Genomic DNA, 21,822 nt, shown 5'->3' with positions numbered 1-21,822 from the left:
TCGCCTGGTTAGCAAGGCAGGTGGAGTTAGATCCGAGCAGTTGGCCCAGAATGGGGTGGTCAGTGGGTGCCCGGGGATAGACACCCAACGATCCACTCACGTACCCACTAAACATACCCCAAGAAGCAATGTTGCAAGCTCAAGTTTGGGCCAGGAAAAACCGTTCAAACTATAGGCCATAATTGGCTGGGATTTTCAAGTAATTTATAAGTAATTCTAACCAGAATTTTAAGCTATTCCTTCTTTATTTTGTATCCCCTAAAAAATACTCATGTATTTATTAAATATTTTTAAACTTAAGAAAGCAAGTAGTGAATGCACTTTATACCCATATATATTAAACTATGTTAACTGCAATTTAAGTGCAACTTTAATTCCTTTTCTCTCAACTTTTTTTCCTTGTTTTAAAATACCAGGCACGTTCTTTGTACTTGTTTCAATTTTAAAAACCATCTGCATTTTAGGACTAAAAAGTCCTTGCAGCTGAAATTGAAGCCCGAAAAAAAGGGCAGCTGTCTGTCTCAAGACTTGAAGATAAAACTGGACAAGTGATCGGATCGGGAAAGCAGGGGGATATAGGACTCGGTTATAGAACTTGGCTGCCAGCCAATTTATGTGCACAAATTAACAAGCGAAAAGAAAAGAAGACAGAGAGAAAAAAAACGGCAGCATAAAGGCAATCAAAAGGCTGCCACATAAATTTATGAGCTGCGTCAGAAGAAATCCCCGCTGAGGCCGAGAAAGCCGTCGAAAAAAGCAGGGGGTATCGGAGGATATCAGGCTTATAGACGCGTGCTGATCCATAAAAGGGGTATCAAGAGGTTCGAGGGGGTTTTTGAGAGGGGTTTTCAAAGGGGGGGGCAACGAGGGATCATCGCGCGCGCGCTCATAAAACTTGAAACCAGGAAAAGGAGCCAAAGCTGGCCAAACTGGTTCTAGTTGCGAGGGAAGGGGATTGGAGGGGGAGGAGGGAGCTACCTTCTTTGCCCCGCGAAAACAACAAGCAACCCAACATGTCCTGCTCCTCGGCTAAATTTAGCACGAGCTGGCCATCAAGCTCAGCTGGCTGAAAAGGGTTAAAGCCAAGTTAAGAGAAGAACTCCAGTTTTTTTGGACTTTGTACGCCACAGTTTGTTGTTTGCGCGCCATTTTCCAGCCGCAAAAAGAGATAACAAATAGTAAACAACAGCCACACAGCCAAATGCAATTGCAGTTGGCCATCTAAGTACCGCAGTACATGTGTGGAGTTTCATATGTATTGGCATATGCCCAAAGTTGGACATTGCCCACTGAGGGCAGTCACATCGTGGGGTTAGAAGAGGCAATCATAAATCATGATATAGGATTGGTAGAGAATCACAATTAGTAGGGGGATATAATATGATACGTAATTAATCTACGAATCGCGTTTTTATTTTTATAAGAATTCAATTCGATTTTATTCCTTCTAAATTTATTAAAATACAAATCAAAAATGGTTACCTTAGAACCCTAAAAGTCAGACTTGAAATATCTTATAAAAAATCGAGTTATTTATATAAAATGAATCATTAATTATAGGTATAAAAGAAAGGAATCTAGTAATGTTATAATTTTGTTTGCTATTGTATTTTATTTTTAGCTATAACTTTAGTTATTTTAAATATTTGGAAAGCCTTTTTAAGCAGTTTGAGAGTTGAATCAACAGATTTAATCACTCCTTTTTGCCAAACTCAGTGAACAGCCCTCTTAACAAAAAACTTGGCTCAAAGTCGTTTGGGCCTTGTTTGGCCAGTTGTTGTCGCCTTTTGGCCAGGCTCCACTCGATTCGAATTGGATTTTGTGAGTACTCGTACTCTTACTCGAACTCACATTGGATTTGTTTGTCCGCTTGCCTTTTATTTGTTTGTTTGGTTTCGTTTGGTTCGGTTTGGTTTGGTTTGGTTTGGTTCCTTCGTTTGTTTGTTTATTTGTTTTGGTCTGCTTTTGGCGCGTGTGCAACGCGGCCAACTGTACCAAGATCAACAGCAACATCAGCAGCAACAGCTACAACTGCAGCATATATTGCAGTGCTGCAATGTTGCTGCTGTGCAGGCAGCTTAATTGACACGGCAGCAACATCGTCAGCAGCGGCAGCAATTAATAATAGCAGCCGTCTCCCTTTCTCCGCTTTTCTCTGGGGACATTGCCGGCGTCGCCAGTCGCGACAAGCAGCATAAATTGCAGTTGCCGTTTACCAGCAACAGCAGCAACATCAGCCAACTGCAGCAACAACAGCAGCACCAGCAACTGCAACTGCAGCAGCAACATCAACAAGTCAATGGCAAATTTATGTTTGACTCGTGCTCAAGTCAACCACTAAAGACTTGGCTTCGAGTGAAAGATAAGTTGCAGTCGGAAAAAACCGAGAATAAAATAAAGTAGTTCGCCATATCTGTCAAAATGTAACCTTCTTAATTTGAAACTTCTCCTGAATAGAAATGTAATATTAGTTTCTTGAATTCGTATTATTACATTTAGAAAATATTTTTTTTTTTAAATTGAATTTGCCAAAAGTATACGTTTTCATAATGTTTCCTTGGGGTAATCTTTTATATTTTTTAAAAAAAATGTGTGCTTTACAAAACTATAGAGGGATTTTAGATTATGATGACATATTTAGGAAACTGTTTGATTTAAAAATAAATTTGTAGATCGAAGAAAGATGTGACATAACAAAATTGTAACTACATTGAGTACAATTTTTTTTGAAGTGTGGCCAGTTATTAAGAGTGTGGCCTGCCTGATTGCCTTCTTCTTCGCATCAAAGATCCCTAAATGAAGGAATGTGATTGCCTATCAAATTACACAAAAAAATCAAGAAGCGAAAAAAGAGGGAGGGCGAAAATTCTTTGGGAGTCATCCTTTGTTTAGCTTATCCGATTTCAGGTTGCCCCAGGGTTTTAATACCCATACAAAAGGTTAAAGCCAACGAATCCTTAGCTCTAATCCTATTAGCCAGGATTGGTGTTCTTAAAGTCATTGCAGCATTAGAAATAAATCTTGAATCCTCTCAGAAAACAATTTTATTATGCATAATCTGCTTTAAAATAATACATCGAACAAAGAGATGCTTAGGCCATTAAAGAATGTAATTCTTGTTCAAACTGGAATTCACATTTCAACACATCCCCAAAGAATTAAGAGCTCAGATAACTTTGTACTTTTAATTATTCCTGTTTTCCCAGTTTTGCAATTGGAACCAAATTAACCTTTTAAGCATTTAGTATAATATAAATCTTAGAATATAATGTTGAGGTAGGTGAAGAATTTTTAATTAAATTGTATATTTTGTATATTGATCAACTAAGACAAATACGACAAAAAAACACCATAAAGAAAAGAATAATTCTTCTAAACAGTGACTTTAAAATACAATACGTCAACGCTTTATATAGATAGCATGATGTACAAAATATGCAACCGAAACATTTCTCCCATTAGAATGCCTTTCTCCGGGTTAGAATGGGTGATCGGTGAGATCATCCTCGGGTTCCTTCTCCTTCTCCTTATCCATTATCTCCTCGGCTTGGCTAATTACGAGGCCAATCAAAGCCCGCTGCGAGTCAATTAAGAGATTGTCGTTGGCGATCCGTGATCCGGGATCGGGAGCTCGCCCCGAGGATCGGATCTCCTCCTCGCTCCTCTTCACTTCACCAGCAATGACAATTGTTACCTGACCAGCCGATCTCCATATATATATCGATATATATACGTACATACATGTACGGATGGAAGGGAGTCCGGGGGGAGCTACCACTTTTGGGTGCAGCTGGCCAACCGGTTTGGCGCGTGCTCCTCGTGCTCCCTTTCTCCAGTCGCTCGGTCCGTCTGTCTCTCCAACTGACTTGTATTTTTGCACAAATGAATTAATTAAAGACGACGACGGACCATTAACGACCAGTTCGGGGGGCACTGAGCTCGGAACTCGGAACTCGAGGGGAGGGGGAGGGAAGTACAGATCGGGGAGACAGCTGCCTCTAGAAGTACTCCTTCCCCAGGCGAATGCGCTCCTTCGATTTGCGTCGATTGGACACGCCGTCCGACTCGTCCATCATGTCCTCCAGCATTCGCTCCTGGCGAGGATTCAGGGCCGCCAGGTGGATGTCCCGAGTGGCCCGAAACTTCCCGCAGTTGAACAAGTGCTCGTTCTCCAGCCGCACGTAGTTCCAAATGAAGCGCCTAAGGGGCAGGGGCAGACTACACTCAGCAAAAACGGGAGCGCTGTTCCACCACTTAGACTGGTTTATCGGAAAAACGCTTTCAACTAATTCTTGGATTTTTTTAAAATTTAAAATTCATGTTAATTAAAGACATTGGTAACTTGAGATGTTAGCAGTTTTATAATCACAAATAAAGTGACAATAATCTGCATATAAAGTTTGAAAAGAAAATTTTACAAAATTATTTAAACAAAAAAAGATTTAAGATCTTAGATAAATTACTTCAACTGATGTTTTAAAATCAGAACAATATTTTCCATCTTACAAATCGATAGTAAGTCTTCAGACATCAAAGAAAACAGAAATGTTGATATTATAACTTATTAAGAAACTATCTCTTTAGAAATATATGTATCCAAATTAAAAGGCGTTTTTCCAAAACAAATGGTAAGTGGTTGAACTAAAGCGCTTGGCACGCTCCCCCCGCTCTCACCTAGTGATCTCCAGGATACTACTGATGGTCTTAATGTTATAAGGAGTCATCAGATTGTGGTATAGGATGGCAAACTCCAGGACCCAAAAGAGCCGCAGCACCAGATTCTCGACGATCACAAAGTAGTAGAAGGCCTGCGGATACACGAGTTGCTTCCGCAGGAATATGTGCTCACCCCTCATGATTCGGAAGAGGCCAAAGTCCCGGATCACATCCCACAAGTAGCAATAGACGGTGGCCACCACACAGCTGGCGAGGAATAGCCAGGTGTACGGATTGCTGAACGTATTGGCATACCCACCTGCAGGCGGGGATGTCGGGATTTGTGTGATTCATTTGGGTCACCATTCAAGGGACTACTACTACTACTACTACTACCCTCCGAATTCGTGCGCAGCGTGGAGAACAGCACCACCAGAAATGTGGTGGCGTACTTGCCAGCATTGATCAGGTAGCTCACCGACTTGGAGCCACTGTCCCGGAATCTTCGCAGGCACTGGGCGAATCGAAACCAGCCGGGCAGGCACATGGCAATGGGCACCATCACATCCGGCTCGAAGCAGTTGGTCACACTCTCGTAGCGCAGCCAGCTCGTCGCATAGAATCGCCCGATGTAGTAGTGGTCCACGATGCAGGTCACCAGCGAATTCAACTGGTCACCCATCCAGAAGTCGGCGAAGCCCACGTAATGCAGCGGTGCGGTGATCACGCGACCCACCAGCTTGATGGTCCACCACCTGGCCGGCCAGTTCATGATCGGCAACGGCACCACCAGCAGCCCCACCATGATCAGGATGAGGGCCAGGGGGAAGACATAGGGATCCGCAATGCCCATGGCCGCGTGGTGCAGGAATCCCAGTATCGAGAGGGCCCACAGAATGCCAAAGGTGCAGGCGATCTCCAGGAATGTCGCCGGCTGCAGATGGCTCCTCGGGTCAATCTCGAAGATCAGGATGTGATTGACCCCGGCCTGCTGCCAGCCGGCCACATTGGCCGCCATGTAGAAGTTGAAGATCACCCAGGTGAAGGGTCCGCGGTACAGGCGCATCAAGCCCGGTAATTCATTTTTGGTCGGAGGCAATTTCCAGTCTACAAAAGGGGATGGGATGGGATGGGATGGTATGGGATGGGTTGGGAACAAGAGGAATCAATTTACATCCCGGGATATGTTCTACATATGCCCAGTTTTCAATTGGCTAGGATTACCCAGTTAATACCCAGTAAATAAGTTTTAAATCGGAATATCATCCAGTTTTCTGATATAGATTAGGTAAGGAATAGCCAATTGAAAGGTGGTTTGAATTGGAACTTAATATTGATTTCTGCAAGAGATTAGTGAAGGAAACTTAACTCGAAATCAAAGTATTAATTTGATTTCTTGAAGAAAAATAAGTTGGCTTAAGACGGGAGACTAATATTAATTTCTGAATGAAATTAGATGAAAATTCTTCAGCAATATATGGATATTAAGTAAAATTTCGCAAAATGTTTAGTAAATTGCTTGAATAAGATGATTGTATCCGATTTGAGGGAAAACTAAGTAATAAATCTTTAAGACCAGAAAATGAAATCAGATTTCTGTGAGAGATCAGCTTAATTACTAAGCATTAAAAGATGAGGGAAACGCATAGGATAAGGACCATGAAATCAACCTACAGCTGATCGCGGTGGCCAGGAGCAGCATGAGCAGCATTCCCAGGGCGATTCCCGCCCGGAAGACCATCGCCGGAGGAGTGGGCTCCCCGAGTGGTGGCACCCGGAGCTTCTCCATGGCCAACGACCGATCCCCGTCCGCCAGATGGGCCGTGTACAGATCCTCCACCTCGATGGTCATGCGCTGCAATTGGCGAACCTCCGTAAATGGAGCATCCACCACATTCAGCTCGAACCACCTGCCCGCCGCTCCGGATCTCAGATTCTTATCATACTTCTTGCAGATCTTCCGGAAGCCCGTTTCGTTCAGCGACTGAAAGTTTTGGATGAGCACCAGACTGAGATAGAATTCGGCATAGGCATTCCTCAGTTGGCGTCGGGTCATCTGCTTCTTTTTATTCTTTTTCATTCTCGTGGGCTCGGTTCGCTGGGATTGGGATTGGGAAAGGGCCTGCGACTGTAGGGAGATGTCGCTGCCCGTGTGTCCCGGTTCCCGGGAATAGGCCAAAAGCTGGAGCTTCAGGTGGCCATGCTTCCGGCGTGCCTCGAGCAGTTTCTCCAGGAAGAAGTTGTTCACCCCAGTCAATTCCGCTTCCAAGGCGGTGAGGAAGGTCTCCTCGAAGGCCCTGTAATAGGACTGAACCTCATAATCCGTGGCAGTTAATGGCGAGGGGGCATCCTCAACGCCTTGCTTGATCAACGCCTTCAGGTCCTTTTTTTTTTTTGTTGAAGGAGGGGGTTTACATAGATGAGGAGGAACCGAAGTTATCCAGCTTACCGCATATCGCATGTACTGCTGGCGCCACTCGATCGTCAGGTGGGACTCGAAAGTCTTGCCAAACTTCATCCTCGGCACGGGCACGCACGCCCCCAAGGCGTGGCTGCTCTACGGCTAAAACTAGCTGGATTCGTCAGGCTCTACAAATTCTGACATCTTTCTCCTGGCAGTACCTTCGCCTAACTAGCAATTCCCATACAAAATAACAATGGATCCCAACAAAATCTAATCTAATTCACATTTTTTGATTGAAGTTAGAGCACCTACCTTACTCACAACCTTAGAAGTGCATGGTGTAAATGGGTTTCGTAAATGAGATAAAACATACCTGCAAAAGAAGAGAAAAAAGTACATTATAAATTGGTTTTATTTAAACAATTCATATTTAATAAATATATTTATAACACCAACATACAACATCTATAAACTTAAAGGTATATAAAATATTTATAGGCCCTGATTAACAGCTGCTATTTTTAAAGCTATATAATTTTTCCTAAACAATACTAAATATAAACCATAGCCTGTCAACTTTCCCTACGTTGCACTCTTATTGAAATCACCCAATAAAACTAATAACCATAATCAAGGCTTCAAGATAAATAACAATTTATTTTTAAAGCAATAATTAATGCCTGTAGCATTTGTCTTTGTGACCGGGTGTGTTGTCTTAGTAAATTAATCCAGCCAGCAGACCTTTGTGCAAGTTCTGGTTCCCCAACTTCCCTTGTTTGTGAGTCACTTCCTCGATCTCATTATGCGTTCGCACGCTGTTCCTCGTGGCTCGTCTTCCTGTCCGTCAGCAAATCCCCAACCAGGTGAGTCAGTTGCCCAGAGAATCCGCAAAGAATCCACTCCACCACTCTTTGCGAACTGGAGTTCCCGTTGAGCGAACCCGAAATTGCAGTCAACGCAGCGAAGCGATAATGCCCACGATAACAATACCAAACTCACTTATCAGGGGCTTTGCGAAAATAAAACTAAATGGAGTTTTATTACTTGTATTATTTCTGGCAAAAAAAGAGGAGCTATCGACTTGGGCTCGTCCGGGAATTGAACCCGGGACCTCTCGCACCCGAAGCGAGAATCATACCTCTAGACCAACGAGCCAAATTCCCCTTGCGAAAGTGTGCGGCCAAATAGCCCATATGTGCCACAGCTCTAAATCTGGAATGGCGAAAGCAACAAGTACTTGGCCAAAAAGAAAGGCCAAGAAGAATTCTTCGCTACTCTCTTCCCGCTTAATTCTACGGTTCTTCGGATCTTGTGGGGCTTCGAAGGGCCGCTCGAGGGTGACGATCAGACGACGCCTACGACAAGAGTGCCGCTAGAGTGACAAACCGCAAAATATACAAAAACACAATTCACAAAAATACAGAAGACAAAAGAATGACTAAAGATTCTCAAGAACTCGTCATTGTTGTTCTTGTGGGTACTATTACGCAACTGGGGCTGCCAGATCTTATGGCTATAACCATTAATTTATAGCCGTAAAACAATTAATTGACAAGAAAGAACGAAAAACGGCAGCCACCACAAATCGATTTGTTACTTTTATTCGTACCATTTAACCCGAAGCCTTTATAAGAACTTAATACACTCTGATTTCTGATTGGGGTCACAGGGTAGCGCCCCTTTTGCGGCCAATCGGAATTCCAGCTCGAATTCGTTATTAATTAGCCGCCTAGGCGAGGCCTGCAGCTAGACAAATTGTTCAGGGGTTTGGGTTTGGGTTTGGTCTGGCACCCATTCATATGGCCATCGAATTTTTCTACCCTGTTAAAACTTCTTCCCAAACTTGGGCGGGGCAAAGAGTACGAATCAGTTTTGGAAAATAAAGAAAGGCCTGCTTTTGTCGCAAAAAAATTAATTGAAACCAACACACTTTCTAGGTCAAGTACATTTAACTTACATTTTATAAATCATGAAAATGTCAAAAATATCGAACCATAAATACAAACCAATGCTTGAATGCAGATTTGTAGGTTATTATCTTACGATCATTTTAAGACATATCATTTTAAAATCGGACTTCAGATAGAAAAGTTATGGACTTAGAAGTGCAGGTTTTGGGTCATTTTTTGGCAAAGCCGTTTTTCGGAAATTTGGAAAGGGTAACCATCATCAAAATGTGAAGAAAATCGATCCAAAATTACAAACCAAAGCTTGAATGCAGATTTTTAGGTAATTAGCACACGATCCATTTAAGACATACCATTTTAAAATCGGACTTCAGATAAAAAAGTTATGGACTTAGAAGTGCAGGTTTTGGGTCATTTTTTGGCAAAGCCATTTTTCGGCAATTTGGAAAGGGTATCATCAAAATGTGAAGAAAATCGATTCCAAATCACAAACCAAAGTTTGAATGCAGTTTTTAGGTAATTAGCACACGATCCATTTAAGACATACCATTCTGAAATCGGACTTCAGTTAGAAAAGTTATGGACTTAGAAGTGCAGGTTTTGGTTCATTTTCTGGCAAAGTCGTTTTTCAGAAATTTGGAAAGGGTATCATCAAAATGTGAAGAAAATCGATCCAAAATTACAAACCAAAGTTTGAATGCAGATTTTTAGGTAATTAGCACACGATCATTTTAAGACATATCATTTTAAAATCGTACTTCAGTTAGAATAGTTATGGACTTAGAAGTGCAGGTTTAGGGTCATTTTTCTGCTAGCTTTTGACTAAAATTTGAATTCCCTCTGAAAGCTTATACAAATAAATGCAACCGTAACATAAATCATTAAACCGTAAATATGAAAATTACGAAATAAATAATTAACATTTATTGTGTAAATGCAAATGGTTTATTTTAAATACGTAATGATAGTAATTAGGAAAAAAATAATTAAATGCATTTAAGAAGTGATTTTGTGATATACGTCTGCCATAAAATCACTAATAATACTGATAATAAGAAATAATCTGTGCGGAAAACAAAAGGAAGCCCATCTTCACGCACTGGATGACAGGTTTGTGGTGTCCATGGCTCCTCGATTCTTGGCCAGAAAATCCAGTTGCTGCAATTTGTGCAATCAATCAATTAGGTGGGGAAGATCGAAGATCGCTTCCTCCCCACCTCGCGAATGGCGCCAAAACGGAAGCTATAACATCCGATCGGCGATCGATTGGGGGGCAAATATATAATATATGTGTGTGCACACATAGGTGGCTATATTATAGGTGGTTGTACCAAGTGCTCCAAGCGGTCCCCACCCAATGCCAACTTCCGTTTTGATTGAGCCCACAATTGGCCAGCGAGTGCTGACAGAGCATTACAATCTTGGCCAGAACTCCGCAACTTGTGCAACTTCCGCGCTCCAATTGTGCAAATTATGGCATCGCTCAGGTGTAATTACAAATGTCAGTGCCTCGCCAATTGCCAATTGGCAATGCGTAATTGGCTAATTGAATTGCCTGCCATTGACGGTTGGATCGTTGATCGCTGATCGTTGATCGTTGATCGTTCGATTGCCTATCCGAAGACCAAGCCCACATCCACATCCGATCATCCATCTTGACTATCTGCCTGCCAAATGTCCCTCATCAATCATCCGATTTCCCCCCGAAAAATCCACAATCTCGGCTCTTTTCCCGGGTGGTCTGCTCCAATGCCCTCTGATCCCAAATGAGCTCCATTCTGTGGGTGGCTAATAGCCTAAAGAAAAAAACACAAAGACCACACATTCTCTCTCCGCTTCTCTCGCTTTTCCATTTCCCAAGAAGAAACACACACAATGCGATGCGGGATGGGGAATTCGGGGAGCTATGAAAACCCAGTAAAAGCTCGGATTTGCCACTGGAATCTAGATCAGGACCCCCGCAGGCTGACGAAATATTTTCTGGATCGCCTGCAGATCACAGTGGTTAAGTGTTTGGGAAAAATTCCAGGCCTCTAATCGATGTTCTCAAAAATCAGTGGTTAAGGCCACAAAGTCATGGTTGATTTTAAAAACAAATTTCTGCAAGAAACTAAACATTAAAATCAAAACCCTATTGAACAAGTAATTATCAAATTAATTGATTTAAAAATGAAAGTTTAAGCCAAACTTAGTTTTGTCAGGAAACTAAATTGATGATGCAATACAAAAAACAAAATTATTTAAGCTGCGTATGTAGCAACTTTTCCCAAAAAATATATTTATATTAATCAAATAAAATAAACAAAATTTGTTATCTACAAAGTTGAATGAATGAATTACAATTATATTAATTAACAGAAAACATATTCAATGAGTGAAACTTGTACTTTTCGCAAACACCAATAAAAAATTGGGCAACCGGTTCCACGCGTTTATGATTATGTGGCTGTAAAGGGCCAAAAAGAAAGCAAAACACTACACCAAATTAGAAATTGAATTAGAAGTAAGTGAACATGACAGGAAATGGGCATTATTCTGGGCCCGCAATAACAATTACAACTGCCATAGCCATTACACTTACAATTACCACCGAAAAGAGGGAGAAATGTAGAGGAATTTCTAATCTTGCCGCCGATGTCGACGCTTTCACCTTTATTTTATCTCCAAGTCCGGGTTTTTGGATTTCTGGCCGAGATTCAACGTCTGACCACGGAAATGTAAATGGAAATGTAAATGCCGTGTAAATACAAAGCGGCGAGCGGGCTAATTGAAAATGCAACAATGGCTCAGCGGAAGTGCAGCGATCGCCCGTTTGAATTCGAATCGATTTTGGTTGCCTTGTGATGGATTGTGTCTCAATTAGAGCCAAATTGCCCTGGCTGTGACAACTCAGCACAAAATGGGAAACAAAGCCAATGAGATTTGTCTGATTCGGGTCTGGACCATCAATCGATTAGCTAATAAGATGCAAATGCGTTTGGATATTTTGAATTTACCTCGGAAATGACGAAAAATTTTGGTTCGATTCGAAAAACCCATTCAATTTAGTTGAAATGTAATGAAATAGGTAATAACGGTATATTTGGTATATCCGTTCTCAATCTCTTTTGAACTTCTCTTTATAAGTTCTCTCCCAAAAATCCTTCGCACTCCCACCTCTCTTTACACTCATCTCACAATTAGACGCCATTTGTCATTTCCTCGCTGTGCTTTTCTGCGGTCGGACTCGTCCCCGTTATAATCGCGATTTTATTTGATTTTTGCCAATTAAACATCAACAAAAGTGAAATATCGTGCGTAAAACCAAGTAGTAATAGTTTAAACACCTGTAACTAAGTGAGTTTTGCATAATTAAGTAATTAAATAACCTGCGGCTACCGAAAAATCACGCCCGAGTTTTTCACGTCTGTATGTGTGTGTGAGCGTGGAACATCAAATTTTATTCATTTGCAAGTTAAAGAGGAACTCGCACACAAAGCATAATCGGTTAATAATCGTTTTATCTATGTTGTGCAACCTGTAAAATCAATCCACATTTAAATATAAGTGCTTTAATTTGTTTTTACTTGCGCCAATATAATCACACCGGCGTCCCTCGTTTGTGAGTGTATGTGCTTGTGACCGCGAATACGCCGTTTTCCACTTCGCCGTGTTTAATAGCATCACTTCCAGAGGTGATGCTCAATTCGCCGTAATAAAGATTAATAAGAAAAGAGTGCGAATGTCACTCAACTAGCGACGAATAATCTTTGGCGCCATATTTAAATTAAATAAAATGATGAAAATGCCATCCAAAATGAGTAAAGGCTACTTGAAAAAATTAAGATAAGTTTAAACGTAAGGTATTAAAAAGCAACAATGAAAAAACTTTTTAAATAAAGGTATTTAATAAACTTATTTATTAAACCATCAGAAACCATAAATATATTTTTAAATTTCAGACCAATTTTTCAAATATGAAAAATGTTCTATGTTTTTGTTTTAAGAAAACTATTTCTAAAAAATATAAATTGTTTTTTAATTTATAAAACGTTTTAATTTTACGGTGAGAATTATGCATTTTCAACCAATCAAAGATCTTGAAAGAAACCCCAGGAAATGGCAACGATAAATATGCATGAGCCCTACAAAGTAATCTTTAATGGCATTGCAATCAGAATTAATTTCCCGTTCTGTGCAACTTCATTAGAACACTAATTGAGACATAAATTGGGAAGAGGGGAAACCCGGAAAACACTTTCCATTTGGGCTACCGTTTTCATGTTTCTAATTTCATTTCCATTTTACCATGGGCCACGCACATTTCCACAGAAAATCAATTCCGAAACAAAAGACTTCAGTCACGAACTCAAAACGAGAAATGGTAACAGTTTAAAAGGTTCATTGAACATGGACAACTCATGGACAACTTTCGAATGGCCAACAACATGATGTTGCCGCGTTACCACCACAATTACCGAAAACAAGATCGAAGAGGTTGGTTTCCATTTGGAATACGAAATGCGGGTGCTATACCACCTCAACATTCGCTTTCTGGCCCTGAAACAACAATGCCGACCATGATGCTGGCCAAAAATAACACATCGTGCTCATGACTTTACATTTGCTGGCAACAATTACCAAATTTAAATAAAGTTTGTCATTTTTTGGGGGGCGCTTTGATGAGTTGTGAACAACAATTAACGAGCAAAGTCGTTTTAGGAAAATATACACAGTAAATCTATGCGGAAGATAGCTTTTCAATTACTTTAGGGGGACTCTTCTAATGGACAAAGTAAATAAACATAATAAGATAATTGTATACTGTATATATAAATATGACTATATACAAGAAAAAGAATATCTTTAATAAGAATAACTTATTTACCAAGTGGCGGAAACATAATTTTGTAATTATAAATAGACATTTCCTTATTGATTTTTTACAAGTAAAGTTTTCATTCTTAATTTGCATAATACCTACAATTCAAAGTGTATTCCTCGGTAAACGAAATACAAAATGCCTATTAAGAAACTTAAGAAATCACATTTTGCGGTTAAATCGTAAAACCACAGAACGCATACCAAATCCGACTGTTGAATTTACAACGCATATTCTCTTTTTTAATAACAAAATGGAAATACCTTCTGAAAGCATTAAAACCTCTATCAAAACAGTTTAGTTCGCGCAACCTGTCTTTCATTTGAAACCCCTATTCTGCTTGTCGAGTTGCCTTCTTGTTTAAACAGAGTCATATATGTGCATGCATAAGCCCCAGTGATCTGGTCAGTCTTTTTAGAGGGGAATAGACCGCTTTTCGAGTTCTGTTTTTAGCCAGAAAGGAGTCGAGGCGAAGACGTTCTTCTTTTCGGCCAACAGAGCTCTTCTTTTCACAGGCAGCGCCTTGGAGCGGAACCGTCTTGGATCAACTTTTTCCTGTTCGCTTTTTTTGGCAGCTGCTCCAGCGACAGGTGTACCTAAATCCCACATATTTTTACAGCTGTGACCAAAATAATAGTAGTGGGGTTCTTAACTTATCCAAAAACCTATTTCATTAACATTGATTTTCGTACAGTTCTTTAAAATACTTTTAAATGTTTCCACTTAACGAAAAGAAATGGTTTCTAATTTCGTTGAATTTTTCAATAATTGCAATATCTTAATTATGTATAAAGCGACTAGATAAATTTTTAGGCTTTTTGCTTTTATTTTGTTAAGCATGCAAGTAATACTTTTATTTTGAAGTAATATTATTGACGGAGTTTTACGGCCAAACGTATTAGTCGCATACCCACATATACTTCCTATTTCATAACTATATATTTTGGCCACCTTTGGCACACGCACTTGCCCTGAACGTTTTCTCACATTCTTAATGACAGCCAATGGACGCAGCGGGGAAATCATCATTTGCTTTTGGCCATAAATATCAAATTCATATTAGTTGCCAACCAAGTGGAACCCCCTCGATCCGCCGACCCGTTTGTTTGGCTTATCGTGTGAACTAATCTAAGGGGAGTCTCAGAGTCTCGGAACTGGAGTCGTAGCTGTGAAATGATGTGCGAGTCTATGAGCATAATACTTCCCCCACAATACCCTTTTCCCCCTTTTGAGTGCTCGGTCTATATCATGAACCGATTGTTGACCGTCTACGCTGAAATTGAAGCCCAGGAAAATGGTGCGACTGGAAGTTGTTTGCAGCTACTTTATTACACTCGGCACCACAAAAGACTCAAGACGTTCGTCTGAAGGTTTCCCTGCCTGATATATACGTATACATATATATATACGAATATCTTTTTTGTCGCCGAGGGTCTCTGTGTCTCGTTGCAGTTGAGTGCCCCCGAATCCGGCAAAAGAAACACATTAAAAGCATATCAAGTGGAATCATCGGTGTGTTCTCAGAGTTTGTCAGTTGCAGGTTGAAAGTGGCTAGTTGCAGGTTGCTAGCTGCAAGTTGCAGGTCGCTTGTTTTAGCGGAAGCTACTGCCGAAAAAAAAGGTCTTGACTTTGACCAACAATCTCGAAGAAAGCCCAAAACAGTCGAATCACTTTGTTTTAAAGATCTTGCCTAGACAATGAATCTCTGTAGATGGAATCGAAATCAAAGCTGGCATCTGTCAACAAATGTTTTTTTGGGCTTGGCCCACGCGATTTGGCCACATTTGATTGCCATTGTCTCGCGTTGATTTCTTTCCATTACGTGGCATTGTCTGCGTATACATCGGGTTGTGTTTGGTTTTGAGGCTGGATAACTTAAAAAAAATTTATTTATTTTTACATTTAAAAAAAAATTGTTTTTGAATTACTTTTCATTCAATTGGAAGTTCTACCCGATAGATTTGAGTTTTTTAGCTCTGAGCCATCGTAAAATACTGCCAAAATAGGGAATTTTAAAGGGTATCCATCCAATATGAATTACCAAATTGTAAAACGCTCGACACATATCGTGTCGCATGATGCCACGCCTTGGATTTCGTCTGTTGCAAAAGCAGCAGCCATGTAAGAAAAAAAGTGAAATAAGAGCACAGCCGTCCGTGCAATTAGTTTAATGTTAGTGGCCGCACCTAGGCCTCGCCTCGCCCCGAGATCTCAAGATCCCAACTCCCGATCTCCCAACCCGTACCCCCAACTCCTAAATCTTAACACTCATATACCGACTCGCAGCTTCCAACTCCCATTACAACTCGAAGCACTGACGATCCCATTCGAACTGGTCTATTGGAAGGGGCTAACTACTGTATCTGGCTGTAAGTGAGTCATGGCGATATAGATTTATCCAATCGATAATTGAACAGCAACGCCCGAAGACAGTTACACAATAGCAGGCCATTATCGGATGTGTGAAATCGGTGTGAAGATGATCAAGTACCTAAACACAAGTATTGTTGATTAATTTGGTAGATTTAACGCTGCCAAATTAAACTGGGAAGTTGATTTAGATTGTGGGAATGATAAATTCATTTAAATCAATAAAATAATGTGTTATTTATTTTTTAGTTAAACATTTATTTTGTCAGTTTTGTAGGATAAAGATCCATAGTCCGGAACAAAGAATCCAATTTAAATTAACCAAGTTCTATTTACACCAAAGAAAATTGACTTGTGCTATCTTGAGGAATCTCTTTGAAAAACGTGTTACCGATAAGTGGGAAAGTTTCTGCTTGTTTTTGAAATTTAACTAGAGCTGGGACCCCTTGTCTGACATCCCATTTCTTGTTGCAATCGGACTAATTGTTGTACGAACTCAGCTTTTGCATAATTCCCCCGTCCTAACCCCATTTTCAAGGAGGGGCCGCTGCCGGGGCAATCATTAATATACAGATTTATGTTTATTAAGAATTGCTCACTAAATTTATGCAACTGGGTGGCGCTCTCGGTTCTGCGAAGAACTAAAGAACCACTCCGCTTTGGGCCAACCAACCCAACAATTGGCCATGTGAAAAGTTTGCCTTGACTGAGAATTGAAACGGAGACAGTGAACCCACTCAGGGGAAGATTGAAGATTGAAGACTGGAGACTGAAGACGAAAGAGTGGGTAACCACCCACCTTATATGGTGCATTTGTGGCGCCCACATCGTCGACTTGACTCACACACTTTCCAGCAAAGCTCAGCAGCCAATTAACACAATTTCGGCTGATGATCTTGAAGGTTGCCAAATATCAACTGGAGGCCATCGGTAAATTGGTGGCCTAAAGACAAGGTTACCTATAGTTTTGAGTCAATTTGATAGTAATAATTAATAGGAAGTTAAGTCAACGTCAACTTTAAATGCTTCAAATTGGTTTCCTAAAACAATTTTTAATATTACTATTATTAATCCTATAATTTTATACCAAATATTTGGATAATTTGCATTTAAGAATATAAAAACAAGAAAGGAAAGCTAACTTCGGGCGGAGCCGAAGTTGAAATACCCTTGCAGAATATTCTGCAAATTATATTCTCCAAAATCATTCATAATGTATTCTTAATACTCATAAAAAATCCCAACTTCCTAACTTTAAAAACACCAAAGTTATGGCATTTCCAATCGTTCAGTTATATGGCAGTTATAGAATATAGTCGGCCGATCCTTATGAAATTTGATATGTCGGATTGATTAGGCAAAAATAAAACCCATAGAAAATCCCAACTTCCTAACTTAACAAACACCAAAGTTATGGCATTTCCGATCAATCAGTTATATGGCAGCTATAAGATATAGTCGGCCGATCCTTATGAAATTTGGTACGTCTGATTGATTGGCCAAATATAAAACCCATAGAAAATCCCAACTTCCTAACTTTACAAACACCAAAGTTATGGCATTTCCGATCAATCAGTTATATGGCAGCTATAAGATATAGTCGGCCGATCCTTATGAAATTTGGTACGTCGGATTGATTGGCCAAATATAAAACCCATAGAAAATCCCAACTTCCTAACTTTACAAACACCAAAGTTATGGCATTTCCGATCAATCAGTTATATGGCAGCTATAAGATATAGTCGGCCGATCCTTATGAAATTTGGTACGTCGGATTGATTGGCCAAATATAAAACCCATAGAAAGTCCCAACTTCCTAACCTAACAAACAGCAGAGTTATGGCATTTCCGATCAATCAGTTATATGGCAGCTATAGGATATAGTCGGCCGATCCCGGCCGTTCCGACTTATATACTGCGTGCAAAGGAAAGAAGGGTGTGTGCAAAGTTTCAATTCGATATCTTTAAAACTGAGAGACTAGTTCGCGTAGAAACAGACAGACGGACAGACAGACGGACAGACGGACAGACGGACAGACGGACAGACGGACAGACGGACAGACGGACAGACGGACATGGCTATATCAACTCAGGAGGTGATCCTGATCAAGAATATATATACTTTATAGGGTCGGAGATGTCTCCTTCACTGCGTTGCACACTTTTGACCAAAATTATAATACCCTCTGCAAGGGTATAAAAAGCCTACCTGTACGGCACAGTTGAGGAAGCAGTTGTTCTGGCCAGGTCCATTGAGCAGTCCTTTGGAGGAGGGTTCCAAACTGGGCGAGGTCAAACTTTTGGGGGCTCTCAGCAGTTCCAGAATGCGATTCCGTTCCGATCCGTTCTGGATCGAGCCAATGGCATATGGCTTGGGCGGCTGGGCATATTGGCTGTTTGTGGGAGTGGCAGGTGTGGCTGCACCACTGGCCAACCTATATAGTGTGCCCGGAGTGGTCATTCTGCGTCCACTCCTGGTTGACATTCAAAAATTGTGCTGTAAGACAATGGAACAAAGGGAGAAAGAGCTTAGAGACAAGTGTCACTCATCATTCACATATCCCTCATGACAGCTTGAAGCTGACCCAAAACCAAGGTGTCCAAAAAGTCCACATGTCAGAGGAGAAACCAAGACTCCAGATTTGAGATGTGGTTTCTGAGATTCGAGATTCGAGATGATGTGGGTTGGCCCTGACGTGTCGCCGGCAATTAGTCGCAGCTGTGAAAATTTCCTCATGCAAAGCAGAAGCGTGAGCACGAAGGTGGAATTCGAGTACTACACGGAAACCCCAGATGAGCTGGGAGGTCACTAAGTTTGTAAATTGAAAAAGAATCTACATCTAAAACTTTGAAAACCACCCAGAATTATGAATTTATTATTTCTTTAAAAAAACACGAGTTACAATTACGAAATACATTATTACATTTCGTTTTATAAAGCAGTATTTGAAGTTCAGAATTTTATCATCATATTAACACAAAAGTCTTACATACTTTACGTAAACGCTTTCTCACAAATATTAGAAAGCTTTATAATATAATATATTCAGCTTACTTTTTATTACAAAATATTTAAAAAAACCGCATTGCTAAATATTTTCAAACTTAGAGCAATTAGGTCTGACAATTTAATAGAGATTGAATTCCTAAAATGCGTTTAAATCGTTTATCAATTAATAGTTTGACATAAACTAATACCAAATCAACCTAGTAGTTTAGTGGTTATTAGAAGAAGTGCGGCCATAAATATTAATGAAGTGAAATCGACGGCAAGAATCCTTAAGAACTGGATTTTCTGTTGAGTAAACGCATACAAATTCTCTTCCACATATCTCTTCTTTTTTACGTGGTAGAGTTCTGCGAGTGAAAGTCGCAAAGATTGGATAAAATATTATATTCCTCTGAGAGCTATACACATTTTGCGTGAAGTGGCGTGTCGTGAGTATTTGTGTCACTTGACGGAAATGGCCAACTCGGATTATGCAACTGTTAATTGCATTCCAGCCGTCGTCATTCGCAATTCATTCATCAAATTGCACAGCCCGACCCAGGTATTTTTGTATCTTTTATGCTACCATTTCGTTTTATTTGCCCACATTTTCTGCTTTGCAATGCGGGCAGAAATAGTTGAGCAAACCAGATGGCAAAGAAACTTTCTCAAAGAAATATATATATTTAAAAAAAAAAACAGCTTGAAAAAAAAATTAAAAAGAAATGTTATACCAAGGTTCCACCGAGATTTGAACTCGGATCGCAGGATTCAGAGTCCTGAGTGCTAACCATTACACCATGGAACCCACATGACGACGGTTGTTCAAAATTTTGTTTACTTTTTACATCCATATTTTCTACACCTATTTTTAGCAGCTGATAGCGATATTTAAAAATATAAATGCTGAATCCGTTTAATTCTGGACTTAGCTGGAATTATTGTTTTATACTCAAGCTATGAATTAATATACTTATTATTCCTGGAATATATTAATATTTCAGAGCTGCAGGAGGGCATGGTTTGGTTATTTGTCAGCATTATCTGACAACTGCATACAAATATAAATGTTGTCCTCTAATTTATTATCAGGGAATGCTCCAAATGTTTAACATTATTGAGGATATATCGTACATTTCATTGGAAAGTGTATAAAAACTTCGGCATAATTTATTTTTCATTAAATATTTAATCCGTAAGCTTTCCAATTTCCAATTCCGAACGCAAATCAGTTTGATAAATATGTTTTGGTGAATGCCGAACATTTGAATATTAAATTTCAACCCATTTCGATGTTGGTATTGCCCTAAATTCCGGGAATATATTTTCAAGTGGAAACCCGAGAGTTGTGTGCATGAAAATGAAAATGAAAATCGAGCCCAGAAGCCGAAAGATTTTCAATTCCCAATGGTAAATTTGGGTTTTATGCGACGAACGTTGCTAATTGATAAATGCTGCCCTATAGGGCAACAGTTCACCTTACCCGATCCGCTGCACCCTAATTAGCATAATCTTCCCGAGCAGTTGCACCTGCAACGAAAACAGTTTTGCATATTAATCGAGTTGGTTGAAAAAAAAATGAAAAAAAACAGAGAGGCAGGGGAGCGGCATTTCAATTGCTGTTGCGTGAAATGCAACAATTTGTGGCAGCAGCCAATCAACATTCGACATCGTCTCGCTGTCAATTCAATTTGAGGATCTATCATTGGGCCATGCAACATCATAAGTGCGGATAAACTTTATAATTTTCCACTCCTCTTTCTGTTTTTTTTTCGGATAATTAAGAAATTCTTGTTAAATTACAAACGAAGCAGACAAAAAAAGCGGCAATGCAACTCACGCAATCGTAAATGTTGTTTCATGAGTTTTCTCTTTTAATCGAAATTTATTATTAAATATTTCGTAAAGAGATGAGTTATTTAACAAGAAATTGAAGTATGATTGCATGTAAACGTTCATAAAATAGCGATCTCTTTGTTCAGTTAAAAATAAAACAATGTATAAAAAGTATAGCCCGAGTTCAAGTTGCTTTATTTTAAATTAAACTTCAAGTGGACGAAAGACAAAGAATAAGGCTGTGTAATTCAGCTGTTTTGGGTATACAAAACATATTTTCATCACAGAAAACGAGCAGAAACCTCCTTTCTCCCCAATGGCCCACACACATTTGCACTTATATATACTCCTCTGTTGGTCGGTCACGCACTCGAAATTTTCGCGACAATTACGCAGACTTTGGACTAATGGGTTCTGGCCACTCATTATGCTGTTGTCGGCCGTCTTGGCCGAAGTCTGAACCCATGTCTTAACCCATGCTGGCGCCACCAGATCGGTCCATTAGTCATGAGTGGCCAGTGGATAGTACATATACCGGCAAAGTGGATAGTGGATGGTGGAAGTGGATCGACCTCGCTGGAAAAACGTGACATAATGCAAATCAGACTGGGGACAGATAATGGCTCAAGTTGTTTGCTGGCCAGTGGCCACATTAAATTCAAAACGAAATGAATTGGTTGAAATGGGTTTGGTATACGATTTTCCTCTTTGGTTCCATATTAAACATTAAATAAGCCTGTTTACCAAAGTAACAACAGGTTGATCTGTAAGTCAAACAAATGTATACATTTTTGTGTAT

General features: G+C 40.0%; 1 protein-coding gene and 2 non-coding genes across 3 annotated transcripts; all 3 read right to left on the bottom strand.

Moving 5' to 3' along the window:
• Nucleotides 1–3,998: 3,998 nt before the first annotated feature.
• LOC108045351 (xenotropic and polytropic retrovirus receptor 1 homolog) lies at nt 3,999–7,212 on the bottom strand. Its single transcript, XM_017124650.1, has 5 exons — nt 7,106–7,212; nt 6,331–7,039; nt 5,053–5,763; nt 4,675–4,975; nt 3,999–4,200 (listed from the first exon to the last, which is right to left on the bottom strand). Exons 1-5 carry the CDS (start codon nt 7,172–7,174, stop codon nt 3,999–4,001), a joined length of 1,992 nt encoding a protein of 663 aa, XP_016980139.1. The 5' UTR covers nt 7,175–7,212.
• A 931-nt stretch (nt 7,213–8,143) lies between these two features.
• Nucleotides 8,144–8,215, bottom strand: Trnap-cgg. The gene has a single exon. It is a non-coding gene; the product is annotated as a tRNA-Pro (tRNA).
• An 11,708-nt stretch (nt 8,216–19,923) lies between these two features.
• Trnaq-cug lies at nt 19,924–19,995 on the bottom strand. Its single transcript has one exon. It is a non-coding gene; the product is annotated as a tRNA-Gln (tRNA).
• Between the last annotated feature and the right edge of the window lie 1,827 nt (nt 19,996–21,822).

Source organism: Drosophila rhopaloa, unplaced genomic scaffold, assembly GCF_018152115.1.
Source record: "Drosophila rhopaloa isolate 14029-0021.01 unplaced genomic scaffold, ASM1815211v1 contig_3, whole genome shotgun sequence".
NCBI lineage: Eukaryota > Metazoa > Arthropoda > Insecta > Diptera > Drosophilidae > Drosophila > Drosophila rhopaloa.
This window is presented reverse-complemented; position numbering and strand designations above follow the sequence as displayed.

Bases quoted from the DNA above. Each gene is read 5' to 3' on its own strand.
- LOC108045351 (XM_017124650.1), bottom strand. From the start codon at position 7,174: ATGAAGTTTGGCAAGACTTTCGAGTCCCACCTGACGATCGAGTGGCGC. The intron at 5,764-6,330 runs GTAGGTTGATTT...CCCCTTTTGTAG, and splicing joins CCTGGCCACCGCGATCAGCT to ACTGGAAATTGCCTCCGACC. The intron at 4,976-5,052 runs GTAGTAGTAGTA...CCCCGCCTGCAG, and splicing joins GCTGCGCACGAATTCGGAGG to GTGGGTATGCCAATACGTTC.